The following is a 19522-nucleotide window of genomic DNA, read 5'->3' as shown; positions in this document are numbered from 1 at the left end:
CAGCGGCGCGGTGCACTGGGGCCCACTCACTTGAGAAGGCCGAAGATGAAGGCGTTGAACCTCATGCTGTGGCTGGTCAGCTCGGCGAACTGGCTGATCCTGCTGTGGAGGCCGTGCAGCGCCTTGGTGGAGGGGCCTGGGAGACACGGGGACAGGCTGGGGATTAGCCGCAGAGCAGGGGCAGCCCAGGTCCCCTCGCACCCCAGGGCATGCACAGACCAACGGGCCTCCCTCACTCCCCTTCACACCAGGGCAGGGTGCGCCCCAAAGCGCCCGGGCCCTGTGAAATTCCCCCTCTGGCCAGCCCAGCCGCCTGCTCCGGGGCGTGGCTGCCATCAGCCCAGGCCCTGCCTGGCGGGGTGCAGAGCTAGGGGGGTTCCTGGCCCAGGGGCGAGCGACTGCCGCGTCGGAGCCAACCTCAGCCCGGGGCTGAGCCGAACGGTACCTAGCTGGGTGGACGCCTCCACCACGCTCCAGGGCGTGTTCTTCCGCTGGCCGATGATCACGTCCAGGACGTAGGCCTTGAGCCCGTCGCTCAGGATGTCTCGGATGGCCGGGCACAGGTATTTCAGGATGAGGTGCCCCACGTTGGGGCTCACCGAGCTGTTCCCAAGCTTGGCCTGGCAGAAAGCACGTGGGAGGGAGAGGGTTAGTCACTGCGCTGCCGGGTGCTCAGCCTCCTGCTGCGGGGAGTTCCAGGGGTGCGGGATGGAGGCTGTACACACAGGCTGGCCTGCCTGGGTCACTGTGTGACGCAAACAGCTCTGAGATGTGCAGCGCTGAGCCCCTGGCAGCTCCCCACAGCGAGTGGGCCATGCCTGGTCAGGCTGTCTCCCACCCAGCCCCTCGGGCCAGGGAAGGGCCGTTCCTCAGGCAAAGGCCAGTGCTGGGTACGGGCGACCCCTCTCTGGCATCAGGCCTCCAGCTAATCTGTGTAGGCCCCACAGGTGTATCCCATGGCCCCAAACACCTCCCCACCTCCTCCTCGGCCTGCTGTTCCGGGGGGACTGGAAAACCAGCCCAGCCCCTGCTCCTGGGAGAAACACCCGCTGCTGATGCTGCACCCAGGGGCCCAACGGCCGGGGTGGGGCCCAGGTCAGCCGGGGCCGGGGTGGAGCCCGGGTCAGCCAGGGTCGGGGTGGGGCCCGCGTCAGCCGGGGTCGGGGTGGGGCCCGCGTCAGCCAGGGTTGGGGTGCGGCCCGCGTCAGCCGGGGTCGGGGTGGGGCCCGCGTCAGCCGGGGTCGGGGTGGGGCCCATGTCAGCTGGGGTTGGGGTGGAGCCCGGGTCAGCCAGGGTTGGGGTGCGGCCCGGGTCAGCCGGGGCCGGGGTGCGGCCTGTGTCAGCCGGGGCCGGGGTGTTGGTGGAGCCACTTCCCCTTCCTAGAGCGAGGCTGGCGCACGCTCCTCCCCGGGATTCTAGGGATGGAAGAGGCCTACTTCCGCGGGTGTCTCGAAGGCGGTTCCTGTCGCGTTGCTCTGCCTGTGGCCCCCGGGCAGGCGGCAGGGCGCAGGGCATGGGGGATGAACGGAGTCTGAGCAGCCCGCATCACCCCACCAAGCCCCGCTGGCAGCCCGGAGCCGTGCACTACGGCAGCGCAGGTTGGCGAGGTGGCACAGTGCCCCTGCGGGTGCCGCCCAGCCGTGGGGCTGGGCAGACAGGAGCCGAACGGGCCTGGCCGCGCTGGAGTTTATTGTTCCTCTGTTGGCAGCAGGAAGCGCCATGTAAATCGCAAACACCGAAGCGTCAGGTGACCCGGGCGCTCCCAGCGGCTCAGAGAGGCTGAAGTCAGCCCCGCGGTCCAGCTCTCAGTCTGGGGCTGGCTCTAAATGGGCGGGTCAGGCGGGGGCACGGCACAGAGCCCAGCGCTGTAGGGCAGCTCTGTGCGGGGCTCAGTCATGGTGCCGGAGGGGCCGAGCCGGGGTCTCAGCCTCGGGTTCCTGCCATTGGCTAACAGGCTCCGGAGAGCAGAGGCCACGGGTTGAGCTGGAAGGGAAGAGATGCTCTGTGCTCTGGCCGGCTTGGCAAGGAGGCCAGTGCCCTGGGGTCGCCGAGAGTGGCCCTGGCGCTGAAATCCAGCTTCACGGGCTCTGCCCTTGGACGCTTCCCACAAGTGCAGGCCCCAGGAGGCAGCGACACCCTGGCCCGCCATCGGAGCCAGCCTGGAGCCTGCCCAGCATGGAGCCCATCGCAAACTCGCCCGGGCTTCCTTGAGCCTGCCGGCTTCTCCGTGACTCGAGCACGGGCCGCCAGGAGACAGCCGCCGGGGTGGGCTGAAGGGCGCAGTGCAAGCAGCCCAGCCCCATCTGCAGGACTAAGGAACGACCCAAAGTGGTTCCCGCCCGGGGCACGCGGAGCCCCGGACCCGCTGGAGGCTGCAGGACTGCGGGATCCCGACTGTCGGAGCGCGGCCGGGGCTGCGTGTTTGCACCTGGGCCCCCATCGCTGCAGACCAGCTCACTGAGCGGCTGTGACTGGCAGGCAGGGGGCTGCCCGTCTGCCTGGCCTCAGGGGAGAGGAGAGGAACCGGTTTCACCCCCTCTGTCCTGGCGGAGCAGGGGCGTGCGTCTGGAGAGCTGGGGTCAGGAATACTCCTGGGGGGAGGGCAGTTTTCCCACAGGCGAATGCTCAGCACCCAGCAATCGAAATACAGATCAAGCCCAGAGCCGGCTCAGTCCATCGCCGTGAGTGAGGGCAAACCCACGGCCAGATGGTGCCATTATCTCCCCAGAGGACAGGACAAAGCCAGGACAGCCGCAGCCCAAACAGGGAACGGTCTGGCCATGCCGCTAGGGCCCCAAACAGCCTTAACGCTGCCCCACATTGACGCCTGCACTGCCTGTGATTGATTGCCACCGGCCCCAAGAGCATCTGGGGACCTAGATTAGATTCAAACAATTTCTAAAGCTGCTGGCTTTTTCTCCTCCCGCTGCTGGTGTCACCACAGGGCAGGCAAGGCTGCCGGGGGCGTCACTCTGCATGCCCCGCCTCGGCTCTGCTTCTGACTGCGGCGCTGCCTCTGACCCCGCTGGGCTTGCAGGGCCTGGCGGGAAGGCACCAGGCGTGGGCAGAAGAGCACTGTCCTGTCACGGAAGGGACCGCAGGGAGGTGCAGCCTGCAAAGACCGGGCGAGACTCGGGAAGGCCAGTACCAGGGGCAGCCCGCGAGGTCATGGTGGGGACCAGGCGAGCGGCTGTGGCCAGCACAGTCACTCCACTCCCTGCTCCGCCGCCTCCCGCCAGCACATTCGTACCTGGGGCCAGCGGTGGGGAGCGGCTGGGGGGCACCGAGGAAGGTTTAACAAATTGCACATTTTGTACCGTTTTGGAAATATTACGATCCCCAAGGATGTGAGCTCCACGGTCAACAGCAGCACTGCCCCGCCCCCACCTACTGCCCAGCCCTAGGGCCTGGCCCGACTGCCCCGCTGGAAGGAGGTGGGGAGGGCCAGGATAGGCAGCCCGGTGCAGGTCAGTGGGGCAGGGCGGGTGGGCGCTGCTTTACCTTCACCCCCGGCTCCCGGCTCGTTCCGAAGTGAGCCACAATCAGATCCACGGCCGTGTTGATGGCCTTCACCAGCCCTAGAGGACAGAGACGGCGTCAGAGAGGGGGCTGGCGGGGGAGCCCCCTGCACATGCCCAGCCCAAGCGCTGTTTCGGGTGAAAGCGCATCCCCAGGACTCCAGCTGATGCCCCGTGTCTGGCGAGGAGCAGACTCAGCGCCCCTCACCCCCGTGCCCTGCGGCTGCCTGGCGAATGGGCACAGGTTATTACACAGGTGGGGAAGGTTCACCCGGCGCAGTTGCAGGGCACCAGCGCTAGCTGTTGGCTCCTGGCGTGCCGAGCTGCTGCTGGAGCCGAGGGCTGTGCCCAGGAAGGGGCACTGCCCCTGGGGGCCATGCTGGGGGCTGGGGGCCGTGCCAGGCTCTGTCCCTGGGGCAGGGCTCGATTTAGACGCTGTGATGTCACTACGAGGCGCAGGAACTACCCCGCGGTTGTGGATCCGTTAGCGCTGGGGAGCAGGGAACAGGACATGGGGTGGCCCCATCGGGGACCTAGCTAGGGTGACCTTTGCGTGGCCAGTGGGGCAGAGGTAGGGCGGGGGGCTCAGGGCCCGGAGGCGGTTTCAAAGCACTGACTCTTTGCTCGGGGTTGGCTGTGCCATGCGGCAGCGCTGACTCCCCCTGCGCTGCGCTTTCCGACCCCGGCTGGGGAGGCAGGACCCACCCTACCTTTCTTCTGCAGCAGGTCGATGGAGATGGACTCCGTGTTGCCATCCGGGGAGAGGCAGAACTCGGCCGGCGGCTTCTCCGCCAGCGAGAAGTACTCCGGGAAGAAGTCGGCGTAGCCCAGCTGGAGCGGTTTCACAGGCTGGCCTGCAGGGCCCGGAGACAGGAAGCGCAGTCAGACAGACGCCCGCACGCTAAGGCAGCCCCCGGCCTGGCTGGGAATGCACCGACTGGCTCCAAAGGTACCTGCCAGGCAGCCAGGCCTGGCCCAGGGGCAATGCAGCATGGCTACTGGCTTGGCACTCGCCTCATCGGGCCCCCAGTCGGACAGTGACTTGATGGGCCTCCTGTCCCATGTCCGTCACCCCCTCGGCTCACACAGCACACAAACACCGGCCAGGCCCGGGCTGCAGCGGCCACAGACCCGTGGGATGCTGAACCTGGCCTCTCTGCTCACAGGCTGGGGGGTGTCAGGCCCCAGGCCAGACTTCCAGGGCCGCCCTGCATCCTAGCCCCTGGCCTGGAGGACGTGAGCTCACCGCCCGACAGAGCCACACACAGAATAACGCCCCCGCCGGGCCCTGCAGCTGCTCCGGACCGTGGCTAGTGGCACATGCCACTCCCACCCCCTCGCGTCTCCAAGGGGAAAATGATGCCATGGCTCGTTAGTGCATTTCTCCCCTGCCCTTTCCTGGCCGTGGTGCGGGTATGTTTGTCAAGCAGGCCGGGGGCCCCAAGGAAGCTCTGCCCCAGCCCAGACGGTGCCCCTGGGGACGCTGGGCGGGGGAGTCGTTCTGCTTTGGCCAGACACGCCTGGGCACAGGGCAGCCTGCCTCTCCCTTCCCCCTCGCACGGTGTTTGGGGGGCTGGCGGCACGGAGCGGCAGTGACTGATGCACACTCTGTCGCGCGGGGCAGCCCAACACCAGCTGCTCCTTCCCAGCAGTGCCCCGGGAAGCTGGAGCTCCCCGCAGACAGTGCCCCGCCGGGAGCTGCGCAGACGGACAGTGGGACGCAGGGCCCGTCAGCTCCAAGGGCCGTGGGAAAATGGAGGTGGCTGCCACAGGCTCCTTTTTGGTCAGGGGCTCCTGGCTGGTTCTGATGTGGTACCGAGGCGCCTGCCCTGGGACCATCTCTGCCTGGCCAGAGCTGGGGATGTGTGCTCAGAGCCGCTCCCTGCCTGCTGTGCAGAGTGGGGATGAGCTCACACCTCCCCTTCCCCACACGATCACAGGTGTGTTCCTCACACACACCCCGGGACAGGGACCGTGGCCAGAGCCAGCAGGCCCCGCGGAGGCCAGGGCCCATCTAACCTGGCCTGGCCCAGTGGGGCAGAAGCCGGGGGAGCGTCTCCCATGCTGCCCCCCACCAGCGAGGTAGAGGCGCACCATTCAGCCTGCCATGAACGTGGCCGGTGTTGAGGGAACCAGGGAACTCAAAGATGGGGTTCCTCCGGGCGAGCTGGGGCTCCTGCTGCCTCCTGTCCAGGCTGCCTGCTAACCCAGCCAGCCCCGAGCCGCGGTCCAGGCCCAGGGGGTTCCTCCGCCTGTACTCCCGCCACTTCAGTGCTTGAGGGGAGAGGTGGTTTGCTAGCGGTGGAGGGTGACGGGGACCAGTGTGGGGTGGAGAGGGAGAGAGAGACAGGGAAAAGGACAGAGACAGACACAGCACATTAGTTACAGTCCAGCTTCAGAGATGTTAGTGGGTTTGTGTGAGGGGGGAACAGGAGCCAGGGCTGAGCAGTAAGGACAGGACAGGCCGTTGCTGAGAAATCTCCCGGCTGGGGGCAGCGGGCGCCCACAGACTGCAGCGCTGCCGGCCCGCCCAGGCGCCGGGGGCTCAGAGCCGGAGGGGGGCTGGGGGGTCGCTCAGGGCCGGGCTGTAGCAATGGGGCAGCTCTGGCAGGGCCTGGGCGCTCAGCGCAAGGCACCGAGGGGCTGGCCGGGGCTGACCCACAGTCAGTGCCCTGCAGCAGGGACGTACCATTGAGGGGCCGTGTGCCCACACTGCTCAGTGACCCCGAACTTCCGGCCTCACTGCTGCCTCTCCACTGGGGCTCCGCAGGGCCCCCCGCTCGGCTCGCACTCGCCCCCTCGGATGCCAGAGGTGGGAGGGAGCGGTCATGGAGTCGGTACTCGGAGCCCTGCGCCCTCTGCTCCAACGGCGCCTCCTTCCTGGGGACTGGCCGGGGGCTCTCCTGGCGGTGCAGGGCATCAGCCTGGGCGGGCAGCGCGGCGCCTGCAGAGGGGGAGGCCCTGGTGGGGAGCAGGTTGGCAGAGAGCGGGCAGGACCTGCTGCGGGGAGGGTGGCTCTCGCCGGCTCTCTCCGGGGTGGGCGAGCAGGACGAGTCCAAGCTCTGGAAGAAAGGGGCAGTGCTGCGCACCGGGGAGTAGCTCCCGAGGGGAGACGGCCGGGTGCTCTCCGGGGCCGGCTTCTTGGCGTAGCCGTCGCCGAGGGAGGCGGCTCCGTCCGCCGAGCGCTGGGCCAGGAGCGCGCCATGCGCCAGGCCCCCCGCGGCCCCGGGCTGCTCCGCCGAGGTGGCGGAGGCGGAGGACTGGGAGTTGGAGGAGGGCTGCTGGCTGGCGGGCCGGCTGCTGGAGGCGCTGTAGAGCTGCGAGAGGCTGGCAGCGAAGTGGCTGTGCAGGGCCCGGGCCTTGGGCTGCTTGCTGAAGTGGTGCTGGAAGACGAAGGGCTGGATGGGCAGGGTGGTGGGGCGCTGCTCCTTGCTGTACCGCACCACGGCCTTGCTGTCCTCGCCGCCGCCTGCGGGAGAGACGGGGAGCGTGAGGGGGAGCCCAGCCCAGCCGGCACCGGACCGGGGAAGGGCAGGAGCCGCGGGCTGGAGCCACAGGCAGCCTCCTCGCTGACATTCGCTGCTGTGTAGGGCCCCCGGGCTGCGGGGAGACAGTGGTCAATGGGGGCCAGGGGACCTACTCCCTCAGCAGTTGCTGCACCATTCCCAGCCCTGCCCTGTGCCCCCACCAGCCCGCGGGGCTCCCACTCGCTCGCCTCCTTCCCTGCAAGCCCCCAACCACCCCACTTCCACTCTGCCTGGGGCCCAGAATAACCTCACCCCAAGCTCCTGCAAGTCCCCCAGCGGGACACCACAACCCCCTCCTCCGCTCCACGCAGTGCTCAGGATCTAGCAGTCACCCCCACCCCCCCACCCGCCTGCTCCTGTCCCCTCCGCCACCTTCGGTGCCCTCAGCCTGGGAGCCCTCAGCCCGCTCCCAGCACGCCACTGTTGGGGGAGATGCTGGCGGGGCAGGAGAGCTCCGGGGAGGGAGGGGGGAGCCCCTGGCAGAGACAGAGACAGGTGCAATTGCTAAGACACAACCCAGACTGAGGGAAAATATAGGGCAGGGGCCTGACCGTGGAAGGCCAGGACTTTGCCAGTGAAGGGCAGGGAGGCCCCAGAACACGGGCAGCTCCCCGCCTCCCCGCACGGTGCCCGGCGGCAGCTGCGGGGGGGGGGGGGGGGGGGGGGGGGGGGGAGAAGGAGAAGGAAGGTTGCCTCCTCTTGGGGGCACCTCTAGAGAGCCACCTGAGGGAAGAGCATCTTCGCAGGCAGGCTGCTAACCTAGTGAGGAGGGCTTGAGGATTTAACCTCCCCTCAAAGAAAGGAACTGCTGATGCTGTTAAAACACCACAAGCGAACATTCTCCCACAGGCCAGGGCTCACAGATAGGATGACACACTCCATTCAGACGCTGGGTCCCCGCCCAGCCCCTAGCAGAGCTTACAGGGCCAAGGGAGAGATGCAAAGACAGATCCAGGAAGAGGTGGAAAGCATGTTGACAATGGGAATAATCACCAGATCCCAGAGCCCCTGGGCCTCTCCCATTGTGATGGTACCAAAAAAGGACAAGACCATGAGGTTTTGTGTGGATTACAGGAAGCTAAATGCTATCACCCAGCCTGACCCTTACCCCACACCCAGAATAGAGGATCTACTGGATACACTGGGAGGGGCAAGGTTTATAAGCACCCTGGACCTGACTAAGGGGTACTGGCAAATACCCCTAGATGCCGAGGCACAAGAAAAATCCGCTTTCATAGTGGAATCGGGCCTATATGAGTTCAAAGTGCTGCCCTTTGGGATGCGAAATTTAGGGGCTACGTTCATGAGTCCTACGGGGATTAGAATCTTTTGCGAGGGCCTATATAGACGACCTGGCCGTATTCAGCAGTTCGTGGCAAGATCACCTGAACCACATAGGGATTGTGCTGCACCGGCTCAGGGAGGCCAATCTAACGGTTAAGGTTTCTAAATGCAGAATGGGAGCTGCTGAGGTGACCTACCTAGGGCACAGGGTGGGCAACGGGCAACTGCGCCCAGAGCCTTTAAAGGTAGAGGCCATTAAAAACTGGCCAACCCCTAGAACTAAAAAGCAGGTCCAATCCTTCATTGGTCTGGCCAACTATTACAGGAGGTTTGTACAGGGATTCAGCGACATTGTTGCTCCCATCACAGACCTGACGAAGAAGGAAAAACCAGACCGGGTGCTGTGGACGGAGGCCTGTGAGTAGGGTTTTCAAAGCATAAAGGGCGCTTTGGCCAAAGAGCCTGTTTTGGCCAGCCCAGATTTTGAAAAGCCTTTTTTACTATGTACAGACGCTTCCAATATTGGGCTGGGGGCAGTGCTAATGCAGGAGGGGGAAGGAGGTAAGAGACATCCCGTGGCATATCTAAGTAAGAAATTGTCCCCCACTGAGCAAAATTACGCTACCATTGAAAAGGAATGTTATGCCATTGTCTGGGCTGTCAAGCAACTTAAGCCCTATTTGTACAATAAAAAATTCACTGTGTTGAGTGATCATGCCCCTCTGGTCTGGCTGCACAAGGCCAAGGGCAACAACTCCAGGTTGCTGCGTTGGAGTTTAGCCCTTCAGGAGTATGAAATGGATATAGTCCACATAAGGAGAAAGGAAAATATTGTAGCTGATGCATTGTCCAGAGTGGAGAGCTCTTAGGATGCAGTCAGTGATGTTTGTGACATCCCTTCCTGCATCAATTTTGCGTTGGGGGTGTGACGTTATTGATATAATCTGGGACCATATAGATCATTGGTGCAACCAAGGTCCTGTAGTGGCACCCAGATCTTGTATAAAGGGGGTCAAATGGGGTGTCTAAGACAAGGTTATGGTTTACTGATTATAATTATGCTGTCTATATGTGTGTATCAATTTTGTAGTTGAAGTTAGGAATATTGGCTCTATACTGTCTGTATTTCAAACTTATGCTATGGTGCTGGGGGACATCCCAGACAAACTGGTGTTAGCTCTGCCTAGCCTGCTTGATGGCCCATTAAGGACCATCAGCTATACAATGGACCCATTGAGAGAAGGCAGATACGCCTTGTAACTCAGCAAAGTATGCAGGGACTGGCCCATGTGACTCCAGACTCCATGTTGCTGTAATTTTCCACAGTAAGAACAAAGAGGTGTTCTTACACGTGGAAAAGACTATATAAGGCTGATGCCTCATCTCCATCTTGTCTTCAATCCTGCTTCATACCTCTGGAGGAACTTTGCTACAAGCTGAAGCTTTGAACAAAGGACTGAGGACCCATCCCAGCGGGGGATGTATTCCAGAGACTTGATTTGAACCTGCAGTTTATTCTATCGCTGCTGCAAGCCTGAACCAAGAACTTTGCCATTACTGTATGTAATCGATTCCATTTAACCAATTCTAACTCTCATCTCTATCCTTTTCCTTTTATGAATAAACCTTTAGATTTTAGATTCTAAAGGATTGGCAACAGCGTGATTTGTGGGTAAGATCTGAGTTCTATATTGACCTGGGTCTGGGGCTTGGTCCTTTGGGATCAGGAGAACCTTTTTCTTTTCCTGGGGTATTGGTTTTCACAACCATTTGTCCCCATAACGAGTGGTACTGGTGGTGATACTGGGAAACTGGAGTGTCTAGGAGATTGCTTGTGAGACTTGCGGTTAGCCAGTGGGGTGAGACCGAAGTCCTCTTAGTCTAGCTGGTTTGGTTTGCCTTAGAGGTGGAAAAACCCCCAGCCTTGGGCTGTAACTGCCCTGTTTGAGCGATTTGTCCTGAGTTGGCACTCTCCGTTGGGTTCCGCCAGAACTGCATTGTCACACTAGGTTCGCTGAGGGATGGAGACCTAAGCCCAGAAGTAAATGGGGAACTGGGATACTGGGAGGAAACACAAGGAGTTTGGTGCAACAGGGAAGGCCTCCTGAGTCACACTGAGAAAGTAGGGCAATCGGCTAGTTACCTTAGGGGGTGTGACGTCACACCCCCTGTACACCAACGCAAGAAGTCTGGGAAACAAGCAGGGAGAACTGGAAGTCCTGGCACAGTCAAGGAATTATGAAGTGATTGGAATAACAGAGACTTGGTGGGGTAACTCACATGCCTGGAGCACTGTCATGGATGGATATAAACTGTTCAGGAAGGACAGGCAGGGCAGAAAAGGTGGGGGAGTTGCACTGTATGTAAGGGAGCAGTATGACTGCTCAGAGCTCCGGTATGAAACTGGAGAAAAGATTGTTGAGAGTCTTTGAGTTTAGTTTAGAGGTGAGAGCAACAAGGGCAATGTTGTGATGAGCGTCTGCTATAGACCACCCGACCAGGAGGATGAGGTAGACGAGGCTTTCTTCAGGCAACTAGCAGAAGTTACTAGATCGCAGGCCCTGGTTCTCATGGGGACTTCAATCACCCTGACATCTGCTGGGAGAGCAATACAGCAGTGCACAGACAATCCAGGAAGTTTTTGGAGAGTGTTGGGGACAACTTCCTGGTACAAATGCTGGAGGAACCAACTAGGGGCTATGCTCCTCTTGACCTGCTGCTCACAAACAGGGAAGAATTGCTAGGGGAAGTAGAAGTGGGTGGCAACCTGGGCAGCAGTGACCATGAGATGGTCGAGTTCAGGATCCTGACACAAGGAAGAAAGGAGAGCAACAGAATACAGACCCTGGACTTCAGAAAAGCAGACTTTGACTCCCTCAGGGAACTGATGGGCAGGATCCCCTGGGAGGCGAATAGGAGGGGGAAAGGAGTCCAGGAGAGCTGGCTGTATTTTAAAGAAGCCTTATTGAGGGCGCAGGAACAAACCATCCCGATGTGCAGAAAGAATAGCAAATATGGCAGGTGACCAGCTTGGCTTAACAGTGGAATCTTCGGTGAGCTTAAACTCAAAAAGGAAGCTTACAAGAAGTGGAAACTTGGACAGATGACTAGGGAGGAGTATAAAAATATTGCTCGAGCATGCAGGGGTGTAATCAGGAAGGCCAAAACACAACTGGAGTTGCAGCTAGCAAGGGATGTGAAGGGTAACAAGAAGGGTTTCTACAGGTATGTTAGCAACAAGAAAAAGGTCAGGGAAAGTGTGGGACCCTTAATGAATGGGGGAGGCAACCTAGTGACAGATGATGTGGAAAAAGCTGACGTATTCAATGCTTTTTTTGCCTCGGTCATCTCAGGCAAGGTCAGCTCCCAGACTGCTGCACTGGGCAGCACAGTATGGGGAGGAGGTGAGAAGCCCCCAGTGGTGAAAGAATAGGTTAAGGACTATTTAGAAAAGCTGGACGTGCAGAAGTCCATGGGTCCAGATCTAATGCATCCGAGGGTGCTGAGGGAAATGGCTGATGTGATTGCAGAGCCATTGGCCATTATCTTTGAAAACTCGTGGTGATCGTGGGAGGTCCCGGATGACTGGAAAAAGGCAAATATAGTGCCCATCTTTTAAAAGGGGAAGATGAAGAACCCGGGGAAGTACAGACCGGTCAGCCTCACCTCAGTCCCTGGAAAAATCATGGAGCAGGTCCTCAAGGAATCCATTTTGAAGCACTTGGAGGAGAGGAAGGTGATCAGGAACAGTCGACATGGATTCACCAAGGGCAAGTCATGCCTGACCAACCTGATTGCCTTCTATGATGAGATAACTGGCTCTGTGGATATGGGGAAAGTGGTGGACATGATATATCTTGACTTTAGCAAAGCTTTTGACATGGTCTCCCACAGTATTCTTGCCAGCAAGTTAATAAAGTATGGATTACATGAATGGACTATAAGGTAGATAGAAAGCTGGCTAGATCATCAGGCTCAACGGGTAGTGATCAACGGTTCGATATCTAGTTGGCAGCTGGTATCAAGCGGAGTGCCCCAGGGGGTCAGTCCTGGGGCCAGTTTTGTTCAACATCTTTATTAATGATCTGGATGATGGGATGAATTGCACCCTCAGCAAGTTTGCAGATGACACTAAGCTGGGGGGAGTGGTAGATGTGCTGGAGTGTAGTGATAGGATCCAGAATGACCTAGACAAATTGGAGGATTGGGCCAAAAGAAATCTGATGAGGTTCAACAAGGACAAGTGCGGAGTCCTGCACTTAGGACGGAAGAATCCCATGCACTGCTACAGACTAGGGACCGAATGGCTAAGCAGCAGTTCTGCAGAAAAGGATCTGGGGATTACAGTGGATGAGAAGCTGGCTACGAGTCGACAGTGTGCCCTTGTTGCCAAGAAGGCTAATGGCATATTGGGCTGCATTAATAGGAGCATTGCCAGCAGATTGAGGGAAGTGATTATTCCCCTGTATTTGGCACTGGTGAGGCCACATCTGGAGTCCAGTTTTGGGCCCCTCACTACAGAAAGGATGTGGACAAATTGGAGAGAGTCCAGCAGAGGGTAACAAAAATGATTAGGGGTCTGGAGCACATGACTTATGAGGAGAGGCTGAGGGAACTGGGATTGTTTAGTCTACAGAAGAGAAGAGTGAGGGGGGATTTGATAGCTGCTTTCAACTACCTGAAGGGGGGTTCCAAAGAGGATGGATCTAGACTGTTCTCAGTGGTGGCAGATGACAGAACAAGGAGTAATGGTCTCAAGTTGCAGTGGGGGAGGTCTAGGTTGGATATTAGGAAACACTATTTCACTAGGAGGGTGGTGAAGCACTGGAATGGGTTCCCTAGGGAGGTGGTGGAATCTCCATCCTTAGAGGTTTTTAAGGTCAGGCTTGACAAAGCTCTGGCTGGGATGATTTAGTTGGGGATTGGTCCTGCTTTGAGCAGGGGGTTGGACTAGATGACCTCCTGAGGTCCCTTCCAACCCTGAGATTCTATGATTCTAAGTGCGAGCGAGCCCTGGCCGTGGTCGTTCCCAGCACCACCAGGCCAGGGCTCTGCACAGCCTCCCCTGCTCTCTGGCTGCTGCCACTGGTAGGGTTGCCAACTCAGACTGAAACTATTCCGGGAGATTTTCTTCCCCAACAGGACATAATGTCATTGTCTTAAAATAGCCTATTAAAATCTCCAATTGCTTTCAATAGTCACCGGGAGATCAATGCCGATTCCAGGAGACTCAGGCCAATCCTGGAGGGTTGACAACCCTAGGTACTGGACCAGGCTTATGGGGCAGGGCTCCCCTGCCAGAGCTGTGTATAACCTGGCACTCCCCAAGCACGACATGGGTGCAATGGGACGGTGGGATTGTGTGGCCCAGAGGGGCCCAGCTGCAAAGGCCCAGGAAGAGCCCCTTCGTGTTGGGCCCCTGGTGCTTGTGGGGAGCCTCAGGCCTTCACCCCCAGGGTGATTTGAACAGGGCTTTTAGTCCAGTTCATTGTGAGGTCTGGGCGCGGCAGCAGCTTTCCATGCACTAGTGCACAGAATGAACAAGCCCAGCTCCCACCGCGCCGTCCCGCTGGGGCCAGGACCCAGAGCACTCCCCCGTTGTCCAGGCCCCTGTGTAAGCAGGGGCTGAATGAATGCTTCCCTGACAGCGAGCGGGGAGGGGGGGAGACTTGGGTGTGTTTATGTAAATACAGTTTGCTCCTGCTCTGCTTACATATTCAGCAAAAAGTGATCAACTTTGGCTGGTGTTGGGTACAAATCACCTTAGTACTGAACGCCGGGGTAGTGAAATATGGTTCCCAACGTTGTAATTATTGTAGGAATACAGGAAAGTGGGACTGTGCTTAACCTGTCCCAAATGACTGTGCTTAACCTGTCACCCTCAGTTGAAACAACCTTATTAAGTCAGGGGCTTGAATGTCAGCGCCTTGGGAAAATAAGAGGGGTGGGGGTAGGAATCTCTGGGCAGGAGTTTACACCCACTCAGGGGTCCTTCCTGGTCTGGTTTAACCTGTTCCCTCCACTGTTCAAAGAAAGCCTGTACAGTGCTGACAATCACTAAGAGACGGATGTGCTGTGACAGTCGGCTAGTGACCGAGTGGCTGGGAGGTGCCACAAGAGGGCGGCTGGTGGAGAGGAGCGGTGAGTGCCCGAGCAGCGGAGCGAGTAAGGTGCCTCCTTACCCCACTCCCCAGGGGGAGGTGAACTCTGCAGCTGCACCCCTGAACTCTGGGTCTGCACTGACCGGACAGTGACTGTGAGTGGGGTGCAGAGAGGGGCCAGGCTGGGATGTGACAGGGACTTTTGGGTTGCTGGAGTTAAGACCCTGAGGGGAAAAGGGCACTGCCCGACAGACTTGGGGTGGGTCTTTTGCTCATGGTTTAGGTTTATGAACCCTGGGTGTGGTGCTTTCCCTAATTAACACTGTGACGCGAGCGGGGGGGGGGGGGGGGTGTGCTGGGGGGGTTGGAGGGGGGGGGGGTGGGGGGGGGGGGGGGGCGCCTGGCGGGGAGGGGGAGAGGGGAGGGGAGCAGCAGAGGGGAGGGGGGAGAGAGCTGCTGGAGGGTTTTTAGTTTTCAGTTTGGGGCTGGGTGGTGCAACGCAGGGAACCCCCAGGCTGGGGTCTAAGCTCCCTGCCCCCCAGAAGGTCTTGATTGAGGGGTTCTGGTTGTACCTACAAGCTCTGTTGTAGCCTGCGTTCCCACTGTCCAATAAACCTTCCGTTTTACTGGCTGGCTGAGAGTCACGGTGAATCGCAGGAAGAGGGGTGCAGGGCCCTGACTCCCCCACACTCCGTGACACCAGCTCTGGCCTGGGGGTAGGGGCGTTACATGTCCTCGCACGGCAGCGCTTTTCCTCGGCGGATTCAAATGATGGCACAGCCCTAAATCACCCCTCCCCAGAGCCTGTCTCTGCTGCTCCCTCGGGGGGTCAAAGGGGAGCATTTGCTGGTCTATTTTAATCTCGTATTTGGTTCCTTACCATCCGCTCTGGCTCTAACATCTCGTTGTCCGTGCCCACTGGCAGGGCTGCCTGAGAAGCTGGCACCAGCCTCCATCAGCAGAGAGAGAGAGGCCTGCTCGGCTGCCCCATGGCCGTTGGCACCTGAGTCTTTGCTGGAACACGCCCTCGGGCCATCCCCGAATCTGTGCTCCACACGGTAGCCCTCGCAGCTCCGGTTCAGGCAATGGCCAAACGGCATGGGCGGGAGACTCTGGCAGCGTCGAGCGCCGTCCTCGAGAAGCCCTGGGCAGTCCCGCTGGAACTCGGGGATGGGCGAGAACTCCAAGGAGGAGTCACCGCTGGTTCTGAGCGGCGGGGAGGAGCCGTTCTTTCTCCTGCCTTTCGCCAGCTCAGCAAAGGAAGTCACCCGCTTCGGGGGCGAGCTCTGGATCGCCAGCGCTGGGCTCTCGCTCAGCTTGACCGGACAACTCATCATGCGCTCCAGGGAGCCCAGCCGGCTCGTGGGGCTCCGGTCCAGGTTCCGATCGTAGCTCCTGGAGCGCGGCCGGCCGGCGTTCAGGTTAGGCGGGGATATGTTGACATACACTTGCCCCTCAATCGTGTTTTTCACAGCTTCGCCCTTGGTCTCCGCCATGAAGCATTCCCCATCGCTCTCCTCCGGCTGAGCATCGGGCCTTCGAAACAAGTAGTACTCCGAGGGCTGGACAGGGCTCCCTTTGGTGTGATCTTCAGAGCAGCTGGTTATGGAAGAGCCCGCAGGGCTAGGCGACGACTGGGAAGACAAGTCACAGGTGACTAATTTATAGTAGTTCTGGGTGGCCACCACGAGCCGGGCTTGGCTCTGGAAGCAAGCGGTGAGGTCGGAGCTCTCCGAAGTGCACGGCTCGCAGTGCAGGTGGTAGGAGTTGCAGTTGGCATCTAAGACGGGCGAAGACGGGTGGTGGCACCCACACACTTTCCCCGAGCTCTCCGGGTTGTGCGATTCACAAGACATCTTGGATTCCGTGGGTGACGAATGCAGATCCAGGTAAAAGGCCCCGGTGTCCGAGTGGCTGCAGAAGGAAGAGTCACAGGACAAGTTGGCAGAGTTCAAGTTGGAGCGAGAATGGCCGTTCATTTTGTTGTAGAGGGCACTGAAGTTCACCAGGACCCCGTCCGAGCTGTTACAAGAAGAGTCGCTGATGTATCCCATCTGCTGGTCCCCGGTCTCAGACTGGCTTGACGTGCTGTAGCACCGGCAGTGCGGGAGCTCCGTGCTGGAGCAGCTGCAGGTCCGGCTGTGCAGGGCGCCCGGGTTCCTCCCTGACTCGTCAGAGCTATTGTTCCAGTCCTGGTCGCCGCCCTCGAAGGAGAAGCTCCCGCGCTGGCAGCTGCACTCGTCCAGCTCCATGCACTCCGAGGCCAGCGGGCAGCAGTCAACGTCGTTCCGCTTCTGGACGTCGGCGCTTGTGAGTTTGTCCTCTTGCCCGTCCACCACGCCGGACCTGCTGGCCATGCTCCAGGGCTTCACCACGTGGCCGGCGTCGTGGAGGTGGAAGGGCGGCAGCTCGTGCAGCTGGAAGGCCGGCTTGCCGGCCACCATGGAGCTGTGCAGGTGGAAGGACTTCTGGCCCGTGTTGTCGCTGAGGAGACCATGCCCCTCGCTGTCGCCCAGGAGGAAGGGATTGTGCCGTGTCGGGACGCCGGGGATGACCGAGTCTCGCGCTTTGCTCTCTTTGTCCCCTGCAGCCTCTGGCGGCGCGTCCGAGGCCTGCAGCAAGTTGCTGTACACCAGGGAGTCTGTCTGCGAGAGGTCCCGCTCCGGCAGAGAGGCGGTCCGCGCGATGCCCGGGTCTGGCTGGCAGAACGGATTGGTCCTCTTGCTCCCACTGCAGCACTGTCGGTCGGGGACCTGGCAATGAACCAGGGGAATGTGATGGACAATCAGCGTTTCTCCTGCCAGCTTGGGTGGACTATCCATTCTTGAGTGCTCGTCAGGAACTCAGCCAGGCTGGCGCTACCCATGGAAGGGAGGTGGGCTGCGGGCGGGGCTGGGAGAACACATCTCAGGAGGGGAGCCAGAGACCTGAAGGGAGGCAGAAAACAAAGGGAGTCAGGAGCAATCGGTTAGGCCATTCCAGGCTCATCTGCACAGCCTAGGTTCTCCCTCGCACCAGCGCTGAGTCGTCACCGCCTGCTTAGCAACAGTGACCCAGAGCGTAGGGCAAAGCTCACCGGCTTCCCGTGTGCCAGGGCATCTGTGCTGCCCCCTCCCGATGTACACGTGGCCCAGGTACCGTGCAGCCCTTGGGCCAAACACGGCCCGGGCAGTCCTGGGAGGCTGCCCGTCTTCAATACCGAGCGCACCCGTCCCACAATGCAATTCTCCATTTATTCGCCTTTCCGGGAGCCCCTCCCCCTGCCTCTCGGCACCGGGGACGTCACCCCAACCCTGACAAAGCTGCCAGGCCTCCCCATGGAGCAGGCAGATGGACGGCCAGGTAGCCCTCCGAACAAGGCCTCCCCTCCCCCTGCCCAAAGCTCGGGTGAAAGGAAGCGAGCCCTGATCCCAGCGAATTCCAGCGCTGGTGCTGGGCAGAGCTCGGGAGCCGAGGGCTCCTCACGGACCCAGGCCCCTTCAGGGAGCGCAGCTGGAGCCGCGAGGCATGCGGAGGGGCAGGTCTCAGCCCGCGTGCCCTGAGCCGGTCCCACAGTTGAAGGCTTTACAGGGGCAAAGCCAGCACCTTACACCCTTGGGCCGGGCGGGCTGAATTACCCCGCTCCGTTTTCTGCACATCAGCAGCCCAAACTCCCGGGTTTCGATCATGTCTCTGCACGTCCCATCAGCACTGCTGTTCCACCCGCCTAGGGCACTGCCGGGACCATGCCTGGGCCTCCGCTGGCCGACAAGCAGAGCTCCTGGAGCGCTCCTACGCGCTCGCTCGGGGCTGCACTTTCCCGCGGCGCTCGGCATGGGGCAGCTGGCTGGCCAGCAGGGAGAACGGGGCGGATGTTGTTCTTTCTCTGCCGTTCATGTCTGGAACGTGCCCAAGCCAGAGCAGAGAGCGGTGTGGGAGGGCACGGGAAGGGGACAGGCCACCAACCGGAGATGAGCCAACTTTGATCAAAGCAAAACAAACCCACCGGCCTTAGTCTGCAACTGGGGAACTGAGTGTTAGCGCTTCTGGCGGGCCGGGGGGTGGGATTTCATCACGTCCACAGTCAGCGCCGAGCATTCCTCCTGTGATTGCACAGGGCCTGGCAATCCCCCCACCCTCGCTGCGCCACCCAGCCTGCCCCTCGCCGGGACCCCATCGCGGGCACACTGCCTTCTCCACCCTGCCACCCCCACACGCCGAGCAGCCTCCGCAGCATCTATGCCTCCCTCTGGCTCCCAACTGCCCGGCTTCTCCTCTCCTGCTCACTGCAGCCTCGGAAAGGGTACGCAGGACGGCGGGGTGCAGATGTGGGGAGATGAGACCCAGGGCCCAGCAAAACTCCCCTCTGGAGCAAGACTGAAAGCATGGGGAGAGGGGCCAGGGAAGGGAGCGCACGGTAAACATCTCTAATCTAACGAGTGGTCCAGAGAAGGGAGACGGGTTCTTCTGTTCTTCTCGTCTCAGAGCACAAGAACAAGGGGACGTTCCATGAGATTAAAAAGTGGAAAAGTCCAAACTGATGACAAGCGATCCTTTCCCACATAATGTGTGAATAGCCTGTGGAACTCACTGCCACAAGATGCTACTGAGGCCAAGAGTTTAGCAAGCTTGTGAAGGGATTGGATGTTTCTGGCGCTAGAGCAGTTAATGATGATAAACATTCTGGCAGGGTGATTAAACCACCTCCGTCAGGGCTTAAACCGCTCTCCAGTCGCAACCAGGGTGAGACCTAATGAAGTGGGGGTGGGGCAGATTATATCACATCTGCTAGTGCAGGGTTTCTGCACCTTCCTCTAAGGCATCTGGCGCTGGCACCATCACAGACAGGAGACTGGCCTAGACAGACCCTGGGTTTGACCCAGTCCTGCAATTCCTCTGTTGCTAACCGCCTCTCATCTCTGGCCTCTCTGACACATGCATCCCCCCACTGCACCGCTCCCCTGGCTCACACACCGAGCACAACCCCCCACTACAGTCACTGCACCGCTCCCCCGGCTCACACACCGAGCACATCCCCCCACTGCACCCACTGCACTGCTCCCCCGGCTCACACACCGAGCACATCCCCCCACTACAGTCACTGCACCGCTCC

At 60.2% G+C, this 19522-nt stretch overlaps 1 protein-coding gene across 2 annotated transcripts in view; it reads right to left on the bottom strand.

The window, feature by feature from the left end:
* RUSC2 (RUN and SH3 domain containing 2) overlaps positions 1-17354 on the bottom strand; it is a 22539-nt gene extending 5185 nt beyond the window's left edge. The window contains exons 1-7 of one of the 2 annotated variants that reach the window (XM_026663101.2): positions 15311-17354; positions 6208-6987; positions 5613-5813; positions 4229-4372; positions 3502-3578; positions 446-620; positions 31-136 (exon numbers count right to left, since the gene is read on the bottom strand). In XM_026663101.2, the coding sequence (XP_026518886.1) occupies positions 31-136; positions 446-620; positions 3502-3578; positions 4229-4372; positions 5613-5813; positions 6208-6987; positions 15311-17252 (3425 nt within the window). In that variant the 5' untranslated portion in view covers positions 17253-17354. The remainder of the gene's footprint in view (positions 1-30; positions 137-445; positions 621-3501; positions 3579-4228; positions 4373-5612; positions 5814-6207; positions 6988-15310) is intronic. The other variant, XM_026663100.2, reaches the window with a different exon arrangement.
* Between the last annotated feature and the right edge of the window lie 2168 nt (positions 17355-19522).

This window comes from Terrapene carolina, unplaced genomic scaffold (assembly GCF_002925995.2).
Source record: "Terrapene carolina triunguis isolate 2854851 unplaced genomic scaffold, T_m_triunguis-2.0 Scaffold32456, whole genome shotgun sequence".
Lineage (NCBI taxonomy): Eukaryota > Metazoa > Chordata > Testudines > Emydidae > Terrapene > Terrapene triunguis.
Note: the sequence above shows the minus strand (reverse complement) of the source record. Positions and strands in the feature narration are given on the sequence as shown.